Source organism: Astatotilapia calliptera, chromosome 9 (assembly GCF_964374335.1).
Source record: "Astatotilapia calliptera chromosome 9, fAstCal68.1, whole genome shotgun sequence".
Classification (NCBI taxonomy): domain Eukaryota; kingdom Metazoa; phylum Chordata; class Actinopteri; order Cichliformes; family Cichlidae; genus Astatotilapia; species Astatotilapia calliptera.
The window spans coordinates 10,433,126-10,454,795 of NC_137430.1; the positions used below are offsets into that span (position 1 = coordinate 10,433,126).

Below are 21,670 nucleotides of genomic sequence, written 5' to 3' on the forward strand. Positions count from 1 at the left end.
AAGGACATTTATCTTCTGTTGTTCAACAATTTTTTTCGTTTTTTTAAATCTATTTAGCTTGTTGTGCAGCATTGTTCCACACAAATGACACATGGAAACCTAGCTATTTTTTTATTGGCTTTCACAAAATGGGACTGCCAATGTTGGAGGTGTTACTGCAAAGTCTTCCTGCTAGCCGGAAACCTGCTGGCGGCGCCACTATGTTCTCAGCACACTCTTCAGCGTCAGCTTTGTTGCCTGTTTTCGGCACACCTACCTAGTCCCACTCATCCACTTTATCTGCTCATGGCAGATTTACCCACACTGAGCACTCCTTGGATTAAGGTAAATTGAAGCAGGTCATTATAAAAAAGACACAGTTTATCATCTTATCCTTGTGCAACAGCTAAAAGCACTCTGTTCATTTGTTTGCTAGATTAGCCGCTAGCATACACACTGTGTTAGAGGCTTGTTGCTACCTAGTTAGCGATGCTACACACCTGTTACTGTGTATTTTTCAATGATTCAGCACTCCTTGGATTTTTAGACAGTAATGAGATCATGTGCACACTCCACAGAGGTCCAGAGTCCAAATGTGACCTCTAGCACCAAACGCTTGCTGCAGTTGTTGGTGTCAGAGGTGACACACAAGGTATCAGGTTTTCTGTGTGATTACTTTTTCATATAGGACCAAGTATGTTTGGATAGCGTTTTGCCCTTGAAAACTGCCGTTGAATATTAGACATTGTTGTCTAATGTTATAAATGTATTGATGTGAAAGGTGTAAGTGTGACAAATATGGAATAAGATAGGAAATGAGAAAGGAGGCAAATACTTGTTGACAGGGCTATAGTCTGTAAATGGTCTTCTTTTGGCTATAGTAGATCTTTTACTTGTTCATTTTTTAATTGTTTGTTAAAATAGTTTTTTCCATCATATTGAGTATAGAGGAATGCAACTGTGAGCTTTAGCAATTATCCCGCTTCAACAGGACCGTGATCCCGATGTGTGAGACAGCAGGGTGCTGCCACTGGTGTTGTAATGTGTGATTTAGTTCCTCCTAACATTTCAGTTTTCTTCCAGTATCTATCCTCTGTGATTACTGGCTCTTTAGACAGATTTAATAGAAGTGTGTGAGCTATTGGCTCAGTATAAAGGGTCAGTAGTGTTTTCATGTCACCTATCCATCCTCCATTTAGTCACCCAAAGCATGTAGTAAATACTGCTCACTTTTATTCATCTTCTCTTAAATCCAGAAAAATTCCCACTTGTTAACGTTGAGTGTGTGTGTGTGTGTGTGTGTGTGTGTGTGTGTGTGTGTGTGTGTGTGTGTGTGTGTGTGTGTGCGTGTGTGTGTGTGTGTGTGTGCCAGTTGCAGCCTCCAAGTTGAACACCATCACCAAATCCAACCTGGGTCAGTGTGTCAGCAAGTACGACCTGCTGGTCTGGTTTGAGATCAGCGAGCTGGAGCCCACTGGAGAGTGAGTATCCATCTGGAGTGTTATATTCACGCACAAGCTTTAAAGGAACCATAAAAATGATCTCCAGGAAGAATATTATAAGTTGGGATGTTGTGTCACCTCCTCCCTCCATGCACAGGTACATCCCAGCCATCGTGGATCACAGTGGAGGGCTGCCCTGTCATGGTACCTACCTGCTGCACCAGGTACAGGATTGGTGCACATGTTGTTTCCTTATTACTCACACAGTGGTAACTGCTTCCTTTGTACACAGTTGAATATCTTCTTTTAAAGCGTAATGTTGCTCTAGCTGTGCTCACTGTGATCCTGAGCTCCTGTTATGTTTGCTGCAGGGGATCCAGCGGAGGATCACAGTGACCCTCATCCACGAGAAAGGCAGCGAGCTCCATTGGAAAGATGTTCGTGAGCTGGTTGTAGGTGAGCAGCCTGCCTTTAGGGTCTAGTCGTGCTATACCTCTGTGTAGAAAACAAAACCCCAAAGCACCGAAACAATGTTTTATAGTGTTTGTGTGCTTTTGATAGAGGAAGACAGGACAGAACATCATTAAAGGGATTTGACTTTGTGAGATCACCCTGAAAACGCACCACTCGGTTCACTCTGAGATATTTTCAGTCTGGAAAGATGAATCTGTCGGGCTTCAGGCTGCTTCTCACTTTAAGCAGTTCATGCTGTAGCTGATGGACCAAAAATGACATTTGATATTTTAGACATTCAGCTGCTGACTCTGAAGCCAACAGGCTCTTGAGTGTGGATGATTGTGTTGGTACTGGATGCTGTGATCAAACAGCTGTTCTGATCTGTCTTCATTCATGCCTGTTGTTATTAAGCCTCCTAAGCTCCAAACCAGTAAAAGCAATCTTTGGAGGCAACACCCTTTTTAGTACTTTGCTGTATTTGTTTGTGATTGTGTGACACTGAACCACAGTGCTATGTATATCCTCTGTAACACTCAGACGTTTCCAGATCAGTGTTTCCCCCTCAGCTGTTTCTCACTATAGAGTCTTTCCTCTGTAACAATGAGGCACCAGCAGAGCATATCTGGCTCCCAGTCTGTGGCTGATAGTGCCCCCTGCTGTTAATAACAGGAACAGTGTAACCTTGTATGGAGCTCATAGTGATGGTCTGAAGATTGCTGCTGCAAGGCAGTAATTTGTATCCATGTGTGCTGTCTATTCTGAGCATATGCAGTTATGTGAGCTCTCAGGTTTTATGTATCAGGACATAATTAAAAACAATCAGGTCCTTAGTAGGTCTTAATATGAGGTAAATATAAAACATGAAGTGTTTGTGAGGTTCATCTGCAGCACCTTTGTCTCTGTGAAATGTTTGCTAATTTAACATTTTCCCTCCTAAACAGGAAGGAGTTTGTGGAGGCCTATGTGAATCATGCCTTCAACACATCAGTGGAGAATCTGTTCCAGGAGTTCAAGCGAGGCTTCTTCCTGGTGTGTGAGCAGGATTTGGTGAGGCTGTTTCGACCAGAGGAGCTGCAGGGAGTGCTGGTCGGCCAGGACGTGCATGACTGGGAAAAGTTCAAACAGGTACAGTCAGCCAAACAGACACAGGCTGTAGTTTCACAGCTGTCCTGTAGCACAATAACTGTGTACTGCATACTGTCAAAAGCATTCAGTCGGCTGCTTTAACACAAATATGAACTTGTGTCACATCTCAGTCTTAATCCAGACTTTTGTATGATAGTATAATATAATAGTCAGCCCACCCTTCGCAGCTATAACTGCTTCCACTCTTCTGGGAAAGCTTTCCACAAGGTTTAGGTGTGTTTATGGGAATTTTTTGACTATTCTTCCAGAGGTGCATTTATGGTGTCAGACACTGACGTTGGAGGAGAAGGCCTGGCTCACAGTTGCTGCTCTAATTCATCCCAAAGATGTTCTATCAGGTTGAGGTCAGGACTCTGTGCAGGCTAGTCCAGTTCTTCTACACCAAACTCACTCATCCATGTCTTTATGGACCTTGTATTGTGCACTGGTGCCCAGCCATGTGCACACATGCCCACACTTTACACTTGGCACAGTGCAGTCAGACAAGTACTTCTGGCAACCACCAAACCCTGACACATCCATCGGATTGCCAGTCAGAGAAGTGTGATTCGTCACTCCAGTAAACACATCTCCACTGCTTTAGAGTCCAGTGTTGAGATGCTTAAATCACTCCATCTGACGCTTTGCATTGTGTTTGTCAGTGTAAGGCTGGGATGCAGCTGCTCAGCCATGGAAACCAATGAAGTTTGGACATCTGTAACAACAGCAGACTGCAGATATTGGTGACTTAAGTGCACTATGAGCCTTAGCATCAGCTGACTAGCTGTCATTTCCAATTACTTCCACTTTGTTATAATATCACTAACAGCTGACTATGGAATATTTAATAGCGAGGAAATTTCATGACTGGACTTGTTGCACTGGTGCATCCTATCACATTACCATGCTGGAATTCATTCAGTTCCTGAGAGCGACTCGTCCTTTCACACATGTTTGTAGAAGTAGTCTGCATGCCTAGGTGCTTGATTTAATACACCTGTGTCCATGGAAGTGATTGGAACACATTAATTGAATGATTTGGATGTGTTAGGGAATACTTTTGGCAACATAGTGTATGCCTGACCTTACAAACTCTATGATTATAACAGTCATTTTCACTGTTTTCAGAACACAAGTTATGGTTGGAGATATCATGACCGCCACCCCACCATACAGATGTTTTGGGAGGTATTTGATGAACTAACTGAAGAGCAGAGGAAAGATTTCCTTCGTAAGTACTTGCTGAAGCCTCCATTATGATATGTTACTGAAATCACACTGTATCATATAAAACATTAGATTTTTCTGCGCTTTACCAAGATACATTAGAGAGCAGCATTGTTCTGATTAATATACTGTAAAGCTGCTTCTAGCTGGTGGACTGAGCCGCCTCACCTTTCACCTGGCTCACGTCACACACCTGGAGAGACTCGACCTCCACCTGTGTTGCCTCACGCGAGATGATCTAGAGGCTCTGAGTCAGTTGCTACCAATCTCACACGCCGGACACTAATCGCATGCTCGCTGCAGCAGTCATGTGACTCGTTGTTTTTCAGTCCAGGTGCTGCCCTCTCTCACTGCACTGACCGAGCTTGATGTGTCATCCAATAAGGAAGTGGGAGGTGTGGTCCACCTGCTGGTCTCCGCCCTCCCTGCGACACAAATGAGGAGGCTGCCATTCAACAGCTGCTACATGAGCAACGAGTCCTTCACTGCTCTGGGTAACACACACACACACACTTGTTTATTTATAGAAGTTTTCCTTCAAGTCATTCTCCCCGAATACCTCTTCCACCCTCTAGCCTGAAATGGTGAAAACTTTGTGTTTATGCATCAGCCCTGGCGGTGTCCTATCTGCGCACGGTGGATATTTCCTGGTGTAAAGTGGTTGGCGGTCACTTGGCGCTCCTGCTGGATGCTCTGCAGCCATCAGTCGTCAGCGAGCTCCGTCTTTGCAGCTGCGAGCTCACCACTGATGACATGCAACATCTGGGTAACTAACACACAATGACATTATACTTTTTCTTTTTTGGTCTGTAGTGGATCATTAGGCTGCATAAATGTATATTAAGACAAGTAAAGCCTGAAGGAAATTGATATTTCTTTCATTTATTTCATGCTGCCAGCATCTGTAGCTGTCGTATAAAACAAAACAATGAAACTATTCGGTGTTATTTTTGTCTCCATCAGAAACATTGTGAACAAAACAGTAAAGTGAACAGGCATAAAGTGATCAGTTATCAATGGGTCCTCTTCCTCTGTGCAGCTGCCGTGTGCAGACGGGGCTGTCTCTCCTCACTCCGTGCACTGGATCTGTCCTACAACAGCTTGGTGGGAGACAACGGTTGGTGCAGTCTGTTTGCAGCAGGAGGTCTGGGCTCTCTGGAAGACGTGGATGTCAGTTTGCGACCTTCAACCTCTGCTCCGTGCTCAGCCTGGCTGCCCGCTCTGCTCCGAGCTCTGCCTCAAATGCCGGCGCTGGCTCGACTGGCCATGCAGAGGTGGACAGCTGACTGTCAGGAGAGAGAGCAGCTCAGGTACTGTCTGAAAAAGAGGAGCGTCCTGCTGGAAAGGGATCCAGATTTACAAGACACATCATCAGCATGTAAAGGGAACAGTCAGGAGAGCCTAGAAGAGAGTCAGCCTGAGGAGATTGGAGCGGACCGCACTGGAATTTACTGTCAAAGAGCGACCCACTTTGTTGCTTTATTATTATTTTTTTAAGTCTCTGTTACCACAAGAAGGTCAGTGTTGAGGTCAGCTGCATCACGTCTGATGTAAACTGTGTCACACGTGATGGTTTCAGGGAATACTGGGAACTTACAGAGTTAAGCACAGCTGGTGTGGGTTATCATATTTGTCGTCTCTCACCTTGGCTGCAGGGTCTGGGTCTTTCCAATGCAGCAGTCCTAACACTTGAGACACACATGCCGAGAAGTGGGGATACCTGGAAATGGACAAAGGCTTTCAGCAGAGTTTTAAAGCAGCTATTCAGGAAAAGAGCTGTGAATTATCTGCATACCTTGTTAGGTAATCAGCTATTTTGGGGTTCTTTAACAAATCAACCAAAAGGTCGACTGAGTATTTTCTCGTCAGAGTACCTTCACCGTTCACGATGATGTTGAGCACAAGCTGGAGCGTTTGATGGATGTTCTTTGCATCAAAGAGCTACGAGGAAATCCCAGAGATTAGAGACAGGATATTATGTGAATCAGCATGAATGTTGTTTGTTGTTCAACAGATAAAAACAAGAAGAGAAAATAGAAACAAAGTAAAAAAGGAACAATTGTTTCTGCCGTTAAGAAAAAAAAATTGAGTCATGGCAGAGACCTGCAGAAGTCTTGAGTCTCATTTGATGACATTTTGTCAGATTGCCTTGTAATTTAAAAAAAACAAAACTGTTTTTTGAGCAAAAGTTCTCCAGGTTTTTTTGGAGTTCTTTCAAAGTTTTCTTATTTTTGGACGTTAGCTGCTTTTTCACTCTTTTTCAGTCCAGTCTGTGCATCTGAACATTTACAGAAAGATTTCTTTGTTTCGTCTTTAGACACTTTGTTAAACGCAGATCCCAGCAGAGTTCGCCTACCTTCTCTCCAACCTTCTCAGGTTTTGTGGATATTATACATGGTTATGCTGAGGATATGTCGGCTACTTTCCACTGGAAATGCCTTTTGGTTAAACTGTCAGCGAGGAATTTGCACTGTTACATTTTTATATAACTTTAATGCAAAAAAAACAGCTGCTTGTTTAAGTGAAAATACACTGATGGGGTTTTTTTCTATTCATGAACAGGAGTGTGATCAGTTTAATAAAAGAAAAAATAACCATAACCAAGATATGAGGGGAAATCTTGGACAAATACAAGCAGACTGGAGCAGCCAGCGTTCAAAACACCGACGTTCAAGGTAACAGAAGGTTCCCGAGCCACATCCACCCAGCTGGTTTCTGTGTTTCTTGTGTATTTGTGTACACTGTGACTTCATGGCTGTCTTGGGCTCCAGCTCTTGTTTTGGTGTCTCATTAATTTGATTTAATGTCCTGCTTAGTGATAACATCACTCTTGGCCTCCCTGCACTGGCTTCCAATTGAATTTAGGATTCATTTTCAAGTTCTTTTATTGGTTTTTAAATCTTTAAATGGTCTGGCACCTGCTGAAGCCCTATGTCCCCACTCGTTCGCTCCGGTCAGCTGAGCAGCTGTTGCTCTCAGTCCCCAAATCACGGCTGAAACTGAGAGGAGACCGAGCGTTCTCTATCGTGGCTCCTAAGCTTTGGAATAATCTTCCTCTTCACATTAGGCAATCGACATCAGTGCTGGTTTTTAAATCCAGATTGAAAAAGCATTTTTATTCACTGGCTTTTGACTCAGTGGTTGACTGACTTGTATTTTATTGTTTTTCGCTATGTTTATTATTGTATCGTATTTATTATTCTTATGGTATCTATTATGTTTCTATTGTTCAGCAGTTTGGTCAGCCTTGTGTGTTTTTAAAGTGCTATATAAATAAACAATGATGATGATGATGAACATAGTAACGTGTGTTGGGTTGCTCTGTCTTCAGACTCACTGTCAGACTGATTAGACAGTGAGTCTGAAGGTGAGAGTCCTCACTGCCCACGCCTGTCTTTGGGTCTGACCAACACCGTTTCCTGTGTGTCATTCCCCCCTCGCCTTCCCCCCATCCGTCCTGTCTGCACTGACCTCTCCAATAAAGACAAAAGGCCTCATTTTCTGAAACTCTTCCTATCCCATCACCTTGCGAAGAATCACTTCACCATGTTGATTAATAAGGACGGTGGGAATGGTTTGAAGTCTCGTCACAGAAAATGTGCCAAAGGCAAAGAATCTGAGCTTGAAATAAAATGAAATGAAAGATCAGCCCCACACAGGGGTTAAATTCAGATGGAAACTCTTATCACACAAAGAGAACAAGCGAATAAATATATCTGAGTGTGGCCCCTCGACTGTCACAGTGTAGCTGACATTTGATCTTATCATGTGTTAAAGCTATTTTAATTACTGAAGAGAACCAGTGTCAAACTCAGCCCAAGTATGGTTGTACGTTAATCCTTAAAGCAACAACGTTTTTAAAGTTGCAGCGTCATTTTTACACCACACCTAAAATCCCACTAATCGTCCGGGCTCTTCACCCTATGACCACACGCTGGGGTATCTAACACCACATGACCCAAATGGAAACTATGTCAGCTGAAAGAAACCCATCGAAATGTGCAACACTTAAAACTTTGCCTGATTGGAGCATGGCTTCAAATACAGCCCTGAAAACAGACAGGCGGTCGTTGGCATTTCGTTACAAAGTTTCCTTGTTCAAAACTTCTGCTTCATTATAACAACCGAGTGACTGGGATCTACGAGCTGAGCTTGTGTAAGATGTCTGACACTGGAAGCTCAGGTGAGCGGCCATGAAACATGTTTAAAGAACGGCAGCTGTTTTATCATAATTCTGTGGAGAGCTTCATCCTAATGAGGGCTCATGTCCTGAGCAGGGATGCAGAGGAGGAGGAGGAAGGTCCTGGACACATCAGTGGCTTATGTGCGTGGAGAGGAGAACCTGGCCGGCTGGAGGCCCAGAGGAGATAGCCTCATCCTAGAGCACCAGTGGGAGCTGGAGAAGATGGAGCAGCTGCAGGAGGTGGGGCCTTAAAAGATTCATAAAGAAATAAATCTGTTTAATATCGTAGAGGGAAAAATGACTTTTCAGCTCAAAGACCAAAGTGCTATTCTAAAAAGTTTTTTCTTAGAGTACAGACTTTACATGACTAACCTCCCCTCTTCTCCCCACCTCACATTCGCCCCCATCTTTCGTCCAGGTGGAAAAGACCCGTCACCTTCTGGGAGAGGCGGCTCCCGTGGGAACAGCTCCCACCACCAAGTCCCTGAGTGAGTCTCTGTCCCCCAGCGTGAGCTCCGGCACTCTGTCCACATCCACCTCCGTCTCCTCGCAGATCTCCAGCACCACCTTTGAAAGCGTGAGAAGGAGCTGGCCACCAAGGTGAGAAAAACGTGGGCTTAGTGGGCGTTCTTGTTGCTGCCTTCTTCCTTCTCTGCTCGGAGCTGATCGGTCTTGTTCCTGTTGTGTTGTAGTGCCTGCACCTTCTGACACACACCTTCAATACTGAATACAAGCAGCTGGTGAACAGCATCAGTGACTGCAAGGTGAGAAATAATACAAAGAAATAAAAAAATAGCCTTTCTGTGTCACATCAGGGAGTTCCTATATTGACGTCTACCTCATCCTGCTGTTGTTTCACTTCAGCTTTCTCTCATCTCACCGATCGGACGTGATCCATCCGTGACGAGCTTCAGCAGTGCCACCCTCACCCCTTCCTCTACCTGCCCCTCTCTCTCGGACTCGCGCTGTGGCTCCATGGGCCAGAAGTAAACATATTTTTAGGAACATTGACCTCGATCTGCAAACGGTTATTGACAGGTTATCTATTTGATTCTAACTTGGTGTGATTTGTGTTAAAGGACCCCTGAGAACAGCTCACGTGCCTCCAGTCCCTCCTGCTCAGACTGTGAAAACTTCCCGATGGTTCCCACTCTGGAGACCTCCTACCTTGCGCGGGCTGCAAAAGAACGAGTTCCTGAACTTGGTGCCTGATATTGAAGAAATGCGACCAGGGTGAGTAATGCCATATTAACCCAAATACTGTCACTATGACATGTGTCTCACAGACCAAATGTAAGTCGACACTCATGTTCTCTAGTTCAAGCAGAAATGATGTGGATCGATTCAAATTCCTGAGCCTGGATGATTTCAGCTGGAAACAAACCAACTCTGCTTCTTCCTCAGATAATTCAATTCAATTCAATTTTATTTATATAGCGCCAAATCACAACAAAAGTCACCTCAAGGCGCTTCATAGATACAGAGAAAAACCCAACAATCATATGACCCCCTATGAGCAAGCACTTTGGCGACAGTGGGAAGTAAAAACTCCCCTTTAACAGGAAGAAACCTCCAGCAGAACCAGGCTCAGGGAGGGGCGGGACCATCTGCTGCGACCAGTTGGGGTGAGAGAAGGAAAACAGGATAAAGACATGCTGTGGAAGAGAGACAGAGGTTAATAACAGATATGATTCAATGCAGAGAGGTCTATTAATGCATAGTGAGTGAGAAAGGTGACTGGAAAGGAAAAACTCAATGCATCATGGGAATCCCCGGCAACTATGCAAGTTGTAAACAGTTGTAGGATTAAAGATTATTGAATGTACAGAATGATTATTTACACAGAGCTATACAGTTGTGCAGTTAAGATAAGTGAGGGTGTAGATAGTTTCTACAGAGGCTATATAAAGTGCTAGTGGTTGTGAGTGGTGGTTCACTCCATGTTATTATTGTGTGTTTGAGGGTACAGTTGTCCATTGTGGGGGTGTGTATGTTCAGTGCATGAGTTTAACGTGGGTCAGATGTCAGGAGGCAGAGTTCAGGAGTCTGACAGCTGTGGGGAAGTAGCTGTTCCGGTACCTGGTGGTCTTAGTCCGGAGGCTCCTGTGGCGCCTCCCAGAGGGCAGGAGGGTGAAGAGTCCATGTGATGGGTGACTGGGGTCTTTGATGATTTTCCCAGCCCTTTTCAGACACCGCTTCCTGTAGATGTCCTTTATGGCAGGAAGTGGTGCTCCGGCGATGCGCTGGGCAGTTTTCACGACCCTCTGCAACGCCTTCCGGTCCGAGGCAGAGCAGTTCCCGTACCAGACTGTTATACAGTTGGTCAGGATGCTCTCGATGGTGCAGCGATAGAAGTTCACCAGGATGTCTGAGGACAGGTGGTTCTTCCTCAGAGTCCTCAAGAAGAAGAGGCGCTGGTGAGCCTTCTTGACCAGCTTGGAGCAGTTGGTCGTCCAGGTGAGATCCTCGGAGATGTGGACTCCCAGGAACTTGAAGCTGCTCACACGCTCCACAGCCGTCCCCTTAATGTGGATGGGTGGATGTGGGTCAGCATTCCTCCTGTAGTCCACGATGAGCTCCTTGGTCTTCTCGGTGTTAAGCAGCAGGTTGTTTGTGTCGCACCACTCAGCCAGACGATCCACCTCCTCCCTGTAGGCGGCCTCATCGTTGTCACTGATGAGGCCAATCACCGTGGTGTCATCTGCAAACTTAATGATGGTGTTGGAACCATCAGCAGGTCTGCAGTCGTGGGTGAAGAGGGAGTAGAGGAAAGGGCTCATCACACAACCTTGTGGTACACCGGTGTTCATTGTGATGGTAGATGAGCAGCGGTTATCCAGCCGGACATGTTGGGGGCGGTTGGTCAGGAAGTCCAGTAACCATTTGCAGATGAGGGAACTGATGCCCAGGTCTGTCAGTTTTCTGATGAGTTGTGAGGGGTGGATTGTATTGAATGCTGAACTGAAGTCTATAAACAGCATTCTGGCGTAGGTGTTGTTGTTGTCCAGGTGTGAGAGGACAGAGTGCAGTGCGATGGAGACTGCATCCTCTGTGCTCCTGTTCTGGCGGTATGCAAATTGGTGGGGGTCCAGGGTGGGGGGGAGACAGGATTTGAAGTGTGCTAGGACCAGCTGCTCTAAGCACTTAGCTATTTACAGTTCATAACAAGAGACAAGGCACCATTTCTCTCCTTTGTGTTCCAGTCATCACAGCAGATTAAACTTTTAAAATATTTGCAAATAGTATAAAGAAATATATAAAGAAGTAAAACAGTAATTTATTAATACTTAGAAATACTAAAACTTACATTTGTCAGCAAAAACTGCTGCCATCTGAACCGAAACGTTACAAACCAGCTTACCCACAATCTGTGTATTTTTCTATGCTGGCTACTTAAATTGGCATCCAACAAGCTATTTGCTTTAATCTTTTATTAGACAAAGGCTGACTGGTTAGTTCAAGCTTCAACTGCATCCAAAGGACTGAAAATGTTTTAACACAGTGACTGAACTTGATTGAAGTCTCCGTAGTTTGTTGAATCTGTTTCGAGTGACTTATTTTCACAATTCCAGGAATTTTTAAAAGGCACCAAAAAGCATTACAACGCTGAGCTCGAGTCTGTGGACTTCAAAGGAAATGCAGAGGAGGCCAGGGTCCACATCAACAGCTGGGTGGAGAAGCAGACACAAGGTAAGCATAATGTAACTTTAAATGATCTCCACTGTAAATCCTTGGGGATCAGTTGTGTTGTGTTCAGTTGAGACATTATTACCGGATTGTCCACCGTCCACATTATTTTCTGTTTCCAGTTCTTCCAGTCTAATTTCTATTCAGTATTAAGCAGCATTATCTCTGGGTTTTACTGTTTGGTTTCATGCTATTAATAAAACCATCACAGCAGTATGTTGCTGTAAATAGCAGGCCAATTCTTCTATTCTTATTATATTATGTGATGGGTACTTCTACTTTGATCACTTGTGTCTTTAACATATTTTTATTTTTCAGGCCCATTTAGGATTGGCTGCTATTGATTCTATATCTTTATATTATCTTAAGTGCAGCAGGAAATTCATTCATTGTTTTTATAAAAGCGCGATACAAATACAGGCCATTTATAAATCTACCATCTATAATAATAGGATACAAGGACTTTCTATGAGGGTTATAGGACTGTGGTGCCACCTGCTGGAAATGAGACATCTTAATCCCATTATTTTTGTAGGAGCCATTTTTGGGTTGATACCTCATGTTGCCGCTAGAGGTAACCTTTTTAAGTTTTTTTTTTTTTTTTAAACTTTATTTAACAAACAATGAGTATACAACATACGAACAGATGAAGTATACAAAACAACAGAACATGAACACAAAAAGCCAAGAGTAAAAGAAAAAGGTAACAATTATAAGAATACACATACATGTATTGTTTTGAGAGCCTTTGTGTTGGTGGAGTCTGATATTGATTGTATGTACATTTCCACATCCTTAAAATAATGACAGAAATATGGTGTTTTGTTAGTAAACTTACATTTATGGATAAAAAATGTAGCTAAAAGTATGAACAAATTCATCATAAAAAACATTTCTCATACTTCTTGGGGAACTTAAACAAACAGAATAAAACATTTTCCCATCGTAAAGAAAACTCCCTTAAAATATGGACAATAACAAACCTGCTAAATTCCTTCCAGAATCTCTGTGTAAAAGAACAGTACCAAAAAAGATGCGTCACAGTTTCTGGATGATCCCCACAGAAAGTACAATTAGTATTTATGTCCCTTTTAAATTTGACCATGTAGTGACTGGCTGGATAACATTTATGTAGAATTTTAAATGAGACTTCTTTCACCTTATTTACAATCAAATATTTATGGGGGACCATCCAGACTGTCTTCCACTTGATATCTGGAACATATCGGTTCCAATAAGATGTTATATATGGGAGAGAGACGATATCTTCTTGGAATAAACTACGTATTCTCTTATTGCTGTTACCAAGTTCCTGTGAAAAGCAGATTTTTCCTATTGGTGACTCAGCTGGATCGGGGAGAGTGACTGAGGCAGATATTGAGCTGTCAGTGTTTTTATATAACATTAAAGTCCCTGAGGGTGTGGCACCAAGCACCACTGAGGATTCCACCTTTTTAAGTTCCTGTATGGTAGGTTTATGTAAGGTATTTAAGGTGGACGCACGTAATCAGCGTCAGGTGTGTTGTTAATCATAAGAAGGCAAAACGTTTGTGACCGCTGCGCTTTTATCTTAAAATGTTTGGAACAAAGACCAAAAAGGACAAGATAAGTACTGCTGGAGTTATTGGACTGTTTAATTAATTCATGCATACCAGAAGCATCGCGTCACCCCCGCTAACAACCACCTCAGTGGCTTCAAGCCTACGCTTGAATTTTTGTTTTTTGTTCCCTGTTATACTGATCATAAAGCTTTTCCCCCCTTTTTTTAAAATAAAAACCATCTTGCTGTTGCCCTGTTTTCTGATTTTATAGCTGAAGATGTTGTACAGTAACTAGTGCATCTTTGGTAATAGTTAATAGTTTTCATAAATTCTTTTTACCAGATAAAATCAAGGACTTGCTAAGCCAGGATGCAGTGGGTAGCCTGACGAAGCTGGTTCTCGTGAATGCCATTTACTTCAAGGGCAGCTGGAACACGCAGTTTAAGGAGGAGAAGACTGCTGATGTGCATTTTCGACTGAACAAGGTAACAGTGCAGAAAGGCAGCATAGGATGGTGCAGTTATACTTTGATCTGTCATACTACAAACGAGCTGTGGACTTTGCTGAATGAGAACATAAAGCCTGGAGCTCTGAGGGGATAAAATCGTGCTTTTAGGACGATCACTTTCCAACTTTATGCAGTTATGCAATGCAGTTTATTATTCATGTAATATCCAATAAGTTCTCAAATAAATCTCAAACAACAGCACAACACAAACTTCGGCTAACAAGAACAAATTGTGTTGTGACGTGTGCTCTACATCCAAATCCACTCAATGGCTGGAATAAAACCATGACAGAACTTTTTGAGATCATTTTGAGACTAAACACAAAAAACATTTCTCTTGTCTCCCCTATTTTTCAGAACGACACTAAGCCGGTGAAGATGATGCAGCAGAAAAGTAAATTTCCTTTTGCGACCATTCCTGAGGCCAACTGCAAGGTAACATCCATCACTTTCAGCTTATTACAGGATTTCACCAGCATGATCTAAAACTTGTCTTTTACAAATATCAGCCTAAATTTCTAGATTAGGAAGTCAGATCATCTTTGATGGAGTAATAAATAAAAACAATGTTTCTGGACAGATTCTTGAGATGCCGTATAAAGGAAATGACCTCAGCATGCTCATATTCCTGCCTAATGACATAGAAGATGATACCACAGGCTTGGAAAAGGTAAGATGCACTTACCAGTACTTTAATGTCCAGTTTCAATCAGACAAGCTAGTGACACTGTATCCACACAGCTGGAGAAGGAGCTGACCTATCAGAACTTTGTGGACTGGACTCGCCCAGACATGATGAGCCCCAACGAGGTTGATGTCAAGCTCCCTCGATTTAAGATGGAGGAGAAGTATGACTTGGAGAAAATCCTGACCAACATGGGAATGGAGAACGCTTTTGACATCTACAAGAGAGACTTCTCTGGTGAGAAATATTGCACCAATGAGACACACTGAATCAATTATACAGTTATATTGAGAGCACAAAAACTGCAAAACATCATCTGGTAAAGAATAAAACACAACTGATTTCTGGGCTCTTCATCTACTAGGAATGTCTCCAGCAAATGACCTGATAGTGTCCAAAGTTGTCCACAAGGCTTTCGTGGATGTAAATGAAGAAGGAACTGAGGCTGCTGCTGCCACTGGGGTTGACATGGAAGTCCGCTCTATAACGATTCCCGCTGAGTTTGTTGCCGACCATCACTTCATCTTCTTCATCCGACATAAACCCACCAAGAGCATTCTCTTTGTGGGCCGGTACTGCTCACCCGAGTAAACACGAGCTGACATTGACATGAATTAAACATAAAACATTATATACAGTATAAGATTTTGTAAGGTAAACCTAGTTCATACAAATGAAGTAAAGAAAAGTTATTAAAACAAAACGTGCCTTGCTGTTTATTCTTTCAGTGTCCCACAGTAGCACATTTCCTGCTAGGAAAATGTCAGAAGTCACATCATTTCTGTAAATTGGGAAGTAACTGTAATACATCAAGTCACCTCTGTCTCTTGTTACCAGGACTTTTTAAAATGAATGGTACAACATGGAAAGAGGCCCTACACAAGAGTTTAGCTTTGAGCTCAATATGCGATGATCCTTTCAGCCATGACATCTCTGACATGGGAAACCAGGGAATTTGATTAGAAAATGGTGAAGGATTTTCTTTTCAGTTAGAAACTGGATTTGTGTAACATGGTGGTGAAAAGCCCCCAAAGAAAGCAGCATATGATCAGTCGCTATATTGCATTTAATACAAACATCCTTCGTGTATCCTTTGAATACAGAACAGATCATTTCTGATATCTATGAGTAAACCCAACGAGCACGTGTCCCAAAAGACCCCACAGTGTTTTTATCTGGCTTTTCCCTGACAGTTAGTGGACACTGACAGATGTGTGCTGAATATGAAAGGAAACAAAAGAACTAAAGAAGGTTTGCAGTGTTAAAAACAAGAACTACATGAAGGTTGTTTCATCCTGCTGTAACTTATGACAGAAGCATCTTTTGTTTGTTTTTTCATTTATTTACACAAAGACAGATGTTGAAATAACAGGAGTAACAGTTTAATTCAATTGAAATCAGTCCAATCGTCTATAATGAAATTATTGTTGGACATACATAGTTTTCTTTGGTCGACCAGGCTGGATGCTCTTTGGCATGATTCTGTCTTTCTGTTTCAGCCTGCTTGAAATATCTGGCTTTCTGGTCGTTTGAAAGCGACTTCCACTGTGGACAGAAGATCATAAGAACACACTGTGAGCACTGCTACTACACATAACTACAGGACAGCTGGGACACATGCAAAAACATGAGCAGACAACATTAACAGATGCATAAATGTATGCAGAGTTACACACTTACTCTCTGTCCCACCACTGCATTTACGGCTGCATTTCCAGGGATGTTGAGTTCAGCAATGACCTTTGGCCTCTGCTCTTTGAGATAGAGCATGAAGGCATTTGGAGGCTTCTTGACGTATGGCCCATCTTCATCCTGCTGGGCTGGGCACTTTCTTTTTCTTCAGGAATAAAACACAGAGTAAGAGCACATGTTAGCACTGTGTACAACTGTGAGGGAAGCAGTTCAAAAACACGAGACAAGCTGTAAAACTGAATGAAATCAGGCACCATTAATGGATCATTACAATAATTCCTGCAGACATCTGCAAACAAATGACAGATACTTGCAGATCAGTGAACCAAAGCAGCAGAGCAAACTTAGTTTGGAGTGGAGGTGTTAGGTGGAGGAGCAGGAGTGACATAATCATACATCTGTACACCGTTCCTACACAGATGAAGGGAGACAGATATGAGATAACAGGAAGAAGTTATGAATATAGAGATGTTCAGCAGCTGTGTTCACTCCAGTGTTTGTGTGTTTTACGTACAGTACTCCAACAGGACGCAGGTTCTGGAGCACACAAAACACACAACAGGTGACGAGACAAGCTGCAATACTATCATCTATCCACTAGGTGGAAGAATTGATCAGTAGAAAGAGGAGATGTGCTCAAAACGACATTCATACATAGATTTATTCTTCTTAGTTAGTCTTAAGAATTAGGATTCACTGACAGTGAAGAAGTTTCAGACGTGCACTCGCGTTTCCCCTTTTGCCTTTTCCTGCTCCAGCCAAGTCCTCCGCCTGCTCGACATCTCTCCTATTACCTTTTATTACGCTTGCACTCATGCCTTTGCCTTTCACCACTTCAAAACTGCGCCTTCTTCAATATTACCTTCATATGCTCTCTTTGCTTTTCGCCTTCCTCACTACACTAAGTACCATTTTTTAACGCTGTGTACTCACTCTTGCTAAGTACATGTGAACAGATCTTGAAGAAAAAAAAACAAAACAAAACATACTTTTCTTTTCTCTTCTGATACTATTGAATGATCCTAACAGAAAAAAACAGAGTTAACACTGACTTAATAAAAAAGTGTTATATTTTATCTCAGATAAACTAGTCAGTGTTTATTAGTGTTTGCTCAACTAGAAGTCTTCATAGTAGCATCCACACATCAAGTCTTTAAACAAATAATGAAAGGATAATGAAAGAAAGTTTAATGTGAAATTACTGAATTATATGAAATGCCAGAGTGTTTTTCTTTAAACTACTTGCCTTTTAGTGATGTCACTAAAAGGCAAGGTTCTAATGTTGTGTTGCCATAGACTCCGGAGTTTACTTTTAAAGCTCACTTACAGAACTGACTTATACAGCTTAGTTAGAAAAGTCAAGCATCCAGACATTTGAAGGACTATTCACTCATTAAGGTGACATTTTCTATTTTAAAAATTAAGATGAAAAAGGAAACAAGAAAAGTTACGACTGAGGCAGATAAGAAAGATCCAGGAGATCAAAGTAAGTAAAAAATAAAATCCCCTAAATAACAGAATGTACATTTCTAACAATGTTGAGGCTCTGTGTATAAAATGATTCATTTTTAGAGGATTTAAATCCTGGTTTTGATTGAAACTAACCTGAGTGCAACATGTCTAATCAAAGAAAGGTTACTGGGGCACTTTGTCTTTTGGTAAAATAATGTGACAAGTTTATTCTTGGACTGAGCAGTGAAAACAGAGCAACAAGTGTCATCAGTATCTAGACTTAGTAGACCTAATATGGACTCGTGTTGGTGTGTTTTTTATCAAAAGGATAAACTTAGTATTGCTTACAATATAATAACAATTTAAAATTCAATGACATCAAAATCCTTCTAGTCCTGATGTCGAGCGCTCTTTTTCACTAATGTGTTGTTGTTGTTTATAGATTGTAAGAGCAGGATGGCTAAAAGAAAGGCCAGTCCTGAAAAAACGACCCCCATAAAAAGAAGGAGGGTCACTGAGCAGGCTGGTCCTTCCACCAGCTCAGATGCTCATGTGGTCGGGGGAGTCAAGCGAAAGGTCCAACAAGATGAAGCGGGGACAACCAATACAGCAAAAAAGCGTAAACTTCTTGAGCATGTGAGCGGTGACAAGGGGCAGGCATCTTCCTGGTTGGACACTGGTAAAGGTAGGCTAATTAGTTGAGTGAGGGGTAGATTAAGTGTACATCTGGTTGCTAGTTTGAAGATATTAGTGTTTGGGAGATATTTGTGTCTATTATCTAATAAGCTGATGTGCTTTTGGTGTTTTCCACATCTGCAGACTGCAGCATAGAGATTTCAGAGAGCTGCAGTAAAAACAAAAAGGCTGGCAAAAGGAAAGCTGCGGGAGACACCAGGGACCCACCTAAGAAAAAGAACGTGGACCAGGACAAAACCAAAACCGTTGCCAAAAAGTCAGTGGCTGAACAGAAACGTAAGTAGCAAGCAGCTTAGCTTTTATATTCAGGTGAAGAGCAAAATGAACATTTAGGGTACAGCAGAGAGTAATTTGTGTGACAGCTGTAGTAAAACCCAATTTGTGTTTGTCTGTTTAGGTGACTTCCAAGCAAGATACGTGGAGGAGCACCGGCTTGGAGAAGGAGGATGTGGAGCAGTGTTTGCTGGCTACCGCATAAAGGATCATTTACCAGTAAGTGTTCAGATGGTGGTAGTAAGACAGGCAGTAATGCAGATAAGGGATAATATCGTAAGCTGAGATGTATGCTGTTTTACACCTTTAATGATGTCATACTGAGGAAATGCTCATCAATGCCCTGTGTCTTTTAGGTGGCCATCAAACACATCCCAAAGGGGAAAGTGTACTGCAAAGTGAAGGTAAATGTGCAAGACTTGAATTGTTTTTACATTAGTGGATTGCATGCAGCGTTCACCTGTGGAACGTCTGTGCCTCATCATCCACTTTGTTGAAATATTTCAGGATGATAACGGGAAGAATGTGTCAGTGGAAGTTGCCATCATGCTGAAGCTTGCAGCTGAAGCAGATGGATCAGTGGAAACATCAGCCCCAGTGTCTCTGTTGGAGTGGTTTGACTTTGGCAGAGAGCTGATCCTGGTGATGGAGAGACCTGTCCCCGCTGTGGACCTGGATAAATACATAGAAGAAAATGGAGGATTTTTGCCAGAGGACAAGGCCAAGGCAAGTTGACTTGCCTTAGAAGAGTCTTAGACTGTACATCATTCAATCAAAGCACAGAGTATTAGAGAAACATTAACCCATTGATTGATTATTGTCTTTTTCATCGTTTCCAGGTAGGGCTGGGCTATATCATACCATTCACGGTAATACCGGTGTAATTTTGGGCAACGATAGGAAAATGAAATATCGCGCTAGAATAGGTAAAACGCGCATGCGCAGTGCCTATGTTTACATACGCAGATGGCGGTGACGCAGAAAGAGAAGAGCAAAAGTGGATCGTTGAATGAAACGGATGAACCAGAACTGGTTTGTAAAAATGCTGCAACTTTAGTGGTGTGGAACTGGTTTAGCTTTCGTCCGTCAGATACACAACAAAGCACGATTTTTGGTAGCGCATGCTAGCGGGCCGCCGTTATTACCGTGTTGTTTGGAAAATACGGCACACTTAAAATCAATCCTTTGATTTTTCTGAAACTCGACAGTGCCCCTTATAATCCCGTGTGCCTTATGTATGAATTCTGGTTGTGTTTACTGACCTCAAAACGATTTTATGTACACGGCGACTTTGCTAAGCTACAAAGCCGCACCGCTCGATGGATTGTCGGAGCATTACGGCTATCGTAGGCAGGCGCCTCGCGGAGTGATACGTACTGCACCTCAACGTGATATTACCGTATTGTGTGTGTATAACCTCTTTTTAAGCTTTGTGGATATTTTACATGGTTATGCTGAGGATATGTCGGCCAATTTCCACTGGAAATGCCTTTTGGTTAAACTGTCAGCGAGGAATTTGCATTTGCACTGTTACATTTTTATATAACTTTAATGCACATAAAAAAACAGCTGCTTGTTTAAGTGAAAATACATTTATGGGGTTTTTTGCACTAATAAAGTTGTGGCGTTGTAAAGTATTTTGTCTAGTGTCAGTTATATCGTCAGTTATATCGTTATCACAACTTTTCAAATGTATATCGTGATAAATATTTTTGGTCATATCGCCCTGCTCTATTTCCAGGTCATTCTGAAGCAGCTGGTTGATGCTGCGAAGCACCTGGAGGATAAACACATCTTTCACCGGGACATCAAGAGTGAGAACATTCTAATTGAGACCGGCTCAGATGTACCGCGTGTTCGTATCATCGACTTTGGACTGAGCTGCTTTGTTAAGGAGCAGTCGCAGTACCGCGTCTTCTATGGTAACATATTCTGCTCTTGCTCTTCACAGATGTCACAATTTTCGCCTTTTGTTTTAGAAGAAATTGCAATTGTGTCTGTTTATTAGGTACAGAAATTTACTCCCCTCCCGAGTGGTACGGGCGCAGTTGCTACAGGTGTGGACCCACCACGGTATGGCAAATGGGAGTGGTTCTGTACGAAGCGCTTCATGCCGGGGACTTTAACACCACGAGCTTCCTCAAAAAGCGCCTGAAATTCAAAAGACATCTGTCCAAAAGTAAGAAAACGTCACACTTCAAGACTGACTGATGGCTTGGACCACTGGAACTATCATCTTCATGTTTTTTCTCTTTCCTTTCTTTCCAGACTGCCGGGATTTCTTGGACGCGTGTTTAACCAAAGTCCCGGAGACGCGGCCGACGCTGGAGGAGCTACAGCATCACACTTGGCTGAGATAAGCCTATCACACACACACACAAACACACACAATTCAGACGTTATCATTTATGTGTGATGTATGAATTACCTTTCTTTTTTTCAGGAAATAATTTTTTTTAATTGGCCCACTTTAAATTTCAGTGTTTTGGAATTCCTGTAACCCCCCCCAGCCATCCCAGGAAAGGGGATCTCTCTTTGAATGGGCTTTCCCGAGGTTTCTTCCCGTCAGTCTGGCCCCCCCAGGGGAGTTTTTCCTCGTCTTCATAGAGAGCTTGGGCTGGCTCAGGAGCTCCATCAAAACTGTCTTTATTTAATTACTCTAATGTAATCATATACTTTAAAGTAATCAAATAAAAGACAGTAAAAATCTGAAGACTTGAAGTA

The 21,670-nt window shown here is 42.5% G+C and overlaps 4 protein-coding genes, 1 long non-coding RNA gene and 1 pseudogene across 9 annotated transcripts; 5 read left to right on the forward strand and 1 right to left on the reverse strand.

Annotated features, from left to right (window-relative positions):
• The first annotated feature begins 2 nt into the window (after nucleotides 1–2).
• LOC145431071 (uncharacterized) lies at nucleotides 3–1,608 on the forward strand. Its single transcript, XR_013911426.1, has 3 exons — nucleotides 3–324; nucleotides 1,352–1,460; nucleotides 1,579–1,608. It is a non-coding gene; the product is annotated as an uncharacterized LOC145431071 (long non-coding RNA).
• Nucleotides 1,609–2,719: 1,111 nt separating this feature from the next.
• On the forward strand, nucleotides 2,720–7,522 carry LOC145431115 (leucine-rich repeat-containing protein 31-like). Its single transcript, XM_080306476.1, has 7 exons — nucleotides 2,720–2,724; nucleotides 2,819–3,002; nucleotides 4,131–4,233; nucleotides 4,376–4,480; nucleotides 4,559–4,723; nucleotides 4,840–4,995; nucleotides 5,269–7,522. The coding sequence occupies exons 1-7, from the start codon at nucleotides 2,720–2,722 to the stop codon at nucleotides 5,724–5,726; spliced, it is 1,176 nt and encodes a 391-aa protein (XP_080162602.1). The 3' UTR covers nucleotides 5,727–7,522.
• A 760-nt stretch (nucleotides 7,523–8,282) lies between these two features.
• LOC145431116 (kinesin-like protein KIF1B) lies at nucleotides 8,283–9,624 on the forward strand (annotated as a pseudogene). The gene is made up of 6 exons (XR_013911468.1): nucleotides 8,283–8,412; nucleotides 8,507–8,652; nucleotides 8,831–9,012; nucleotides 9,105–9,176; nucleotides 9,277–9,398; nucleotides 9,492–9,624. The product of XR_013911468.1 is annotated as a kinesin-like protein KIF1B (transcript).
• On the forward strand, nucleotides 9,511–15,536 carry LOC145431069 (leukocyte elastase inhibitor-like). The gene is made up of 7 exons (XM_080306398.1): nucleotides 9,511–9,645; nucleotides 11,985–12,102; nucleotides 13,983–14,125; nucleotides 14,506–14,583; nucleotides 14,729–14,818; nucleotides 14,890–15,070; nucleotides 15,198–15,536. The coding sequence occupies exons 4-7, from the start codon at nucleotides 14,527–14,529 to the stop codon at nucleotides 15,422–15,424; spliced, it is 555 nt and encodes a 184-aa protein (XP_080162524.1). The 5' UTR covers nucleotides 9,511–9,645; nucleotides 11,985–12,102; nucleotides 13,983–14,125; nucleotides 14,506–14,526; the 3' UTR covers nucleotides 15,425–15,536.
• A 618-nt stretch (nucleotides 15,537–16,154) lies between these two features.
• On the reverse strand, nucleotides 16,155–19,546 carry LOC145431073 (transcription factor 7-like 1-B). Of its 4 annotated transcripts, none has more exons than XR_013911429.1 (4): nucleotides 19,407–19,543; nucleotides 16,840–17,483; nucleotides 16,514–16,670; nucleotides 16,155–16,378 (listed from the first exon to the last, which is right to left on the reverse strand). XR_013911429.1 is itself a non-coding variant. In XM_080306403.1 (4 exons), the coding sequence occupies exons 1-4, from the start codon at nucleotides 19,429–19,431 to the stop codon at nucleotides 16,244–16,246; spliced, it is 414 nt and encodes a 137-aa protein (XP_080162529.1). In that variant the 5' UTR covers nucleotides 19,432–19,546; the 3' UTR covers nucleotides 16,155–16,243. The 4 variants fall into 4 exon arrangements, 1 of the variants encoding a protein (XP_080162529.1); XM_080306403.1 differs by having other exon boundaries at nucleotides 16,840–16,936; nucleotides 19,407–19,546; XR_013911428.1 differs by lacking the exon at nucleotides 16,840–17,483 and having other exon boundaries at nucleotides 19,407–19,545.
• LOC145431072 (serine/threonine-protein kinase pim-1-like) lies at nucleotides 17,853–21,354 on the forward strand. The gene is made up of 9 exons (XM_080306402.1): nucleotides 17,853–18,011; nucleotides 18,420–18,662; nucleotides 18,797–18,949; nucleotides 19,071–19,165; nucleotides 19,303–19,350; nucleotides 19,454–19,672; nucleotides 20,688–20,868; nucleotides 20,955–21,125; nucleotides 21,215–21,354. Exons 1-9 carry the CDS (start codon nucleotides 17,951–17,953, stop codon nucleotides 21,304–21,306), a joined length of 1,263 nt encoding a protein of 420 aa, XP_080162528.1. The 5' UTR covers nucleotides 17,853–17,950; the 3' UTR covers nucleotides 21,307–21,354.
• The last annotated feature ends 316 nt before the right edge of the window (nucleotides 21,355–21,670 follow it).

What these genes read in the sequence shown, in the direction of transcription:
- LOC145431115 (XM_080306476.1), top strand. An exon ending in CGAGTCCTTCACTGCTCTGG is followed by an intron (nt 4,724 to 4,839) that starts GTAACACACACA and finishes TTTATGCATCAG; the next exon opens with CCCTGGCGGTGTCCTATCTG. An exon ending in TGATGACATGCAACATCTGG is followed by an intron (nt 4,996 to 5,268) that starts GTAACTAACACA and finishes TCCTCTGTGCAG; the next exon opens with CTGCCGTGTGCAGACGGGGC.
- LOC145431072 (XM_080306402.1), top strand. Translation starts at nt 17,951, where the DNA reads ATGAAAAAGGAAACAAGAAAAGTTACGACTGAGGCAGATAAGAAAGAT. An exon ending in GAAAGATCCAGGAGATCAAA is followed by an intron (nt 18,012 to 18,419) that starts GTAAGTAAAAAA and finishes TGTTGTTTATAG; the next exon opens with ATTGTAAGAGCAGGATGGCT. An exon ending in GTCAGTGGCTGAACAGAAAC is followed by an intron (nt 18,950 to 19,070) that starts GTAAGTAGCAAG and finishes TTGTCTGTTTAG; the next exon opens with GTGACTTCCAAGCAAGATAC.
- LOC145431073 (XM_080306403.1), bottom strand. Translation starts at nt 19,431, where the DNA reads ATGATGAGGCACAGACGTTCCACAG. An exon ending in GAGGCACAGACGTTCCACAG is followed by an intron (nt 16,937 to 19,406) that starts GTGAACGCTGCA and finishes TCATCTGTGTAG; the next exon opens with GAACGGTGTACAGATGTATG. An exon ending in CTGCTTTGGTTCACTGATCT is followed by an intron (nt 16,671 to 16,839) that starts GCAAGTATCTGT and finishes TTATTCCTGAAG; the next exon opens with AAAAAGAAAGTGCCCAGCCC.
- LOC145431069 (XM_080306398.1), top strand. Translation starts at nt 14,527, where the DNA reads ATGATGCAGCAGAAAAGTAAATTTCCTTTTGCGACCATTCCTGAGGCC. An exon ending in TTCCTGAGGCCAACTGCAAG is followed by an intron (nt 14,584 to 14,728) that starts GTAACATCCATC and finishes GTTTCTGGACAG; the next exon opens with ATTCTTGAGATGCCGTATAA. An exon ending in ATACCACAGGCTTGGAAAAG is followed by an intron (nt 14,819 to 14,889) that starts GTAAGATGCACT and finishes GTATCCACACAG; the next exon opens with CTGGAGAAGGAGCTGACCTA.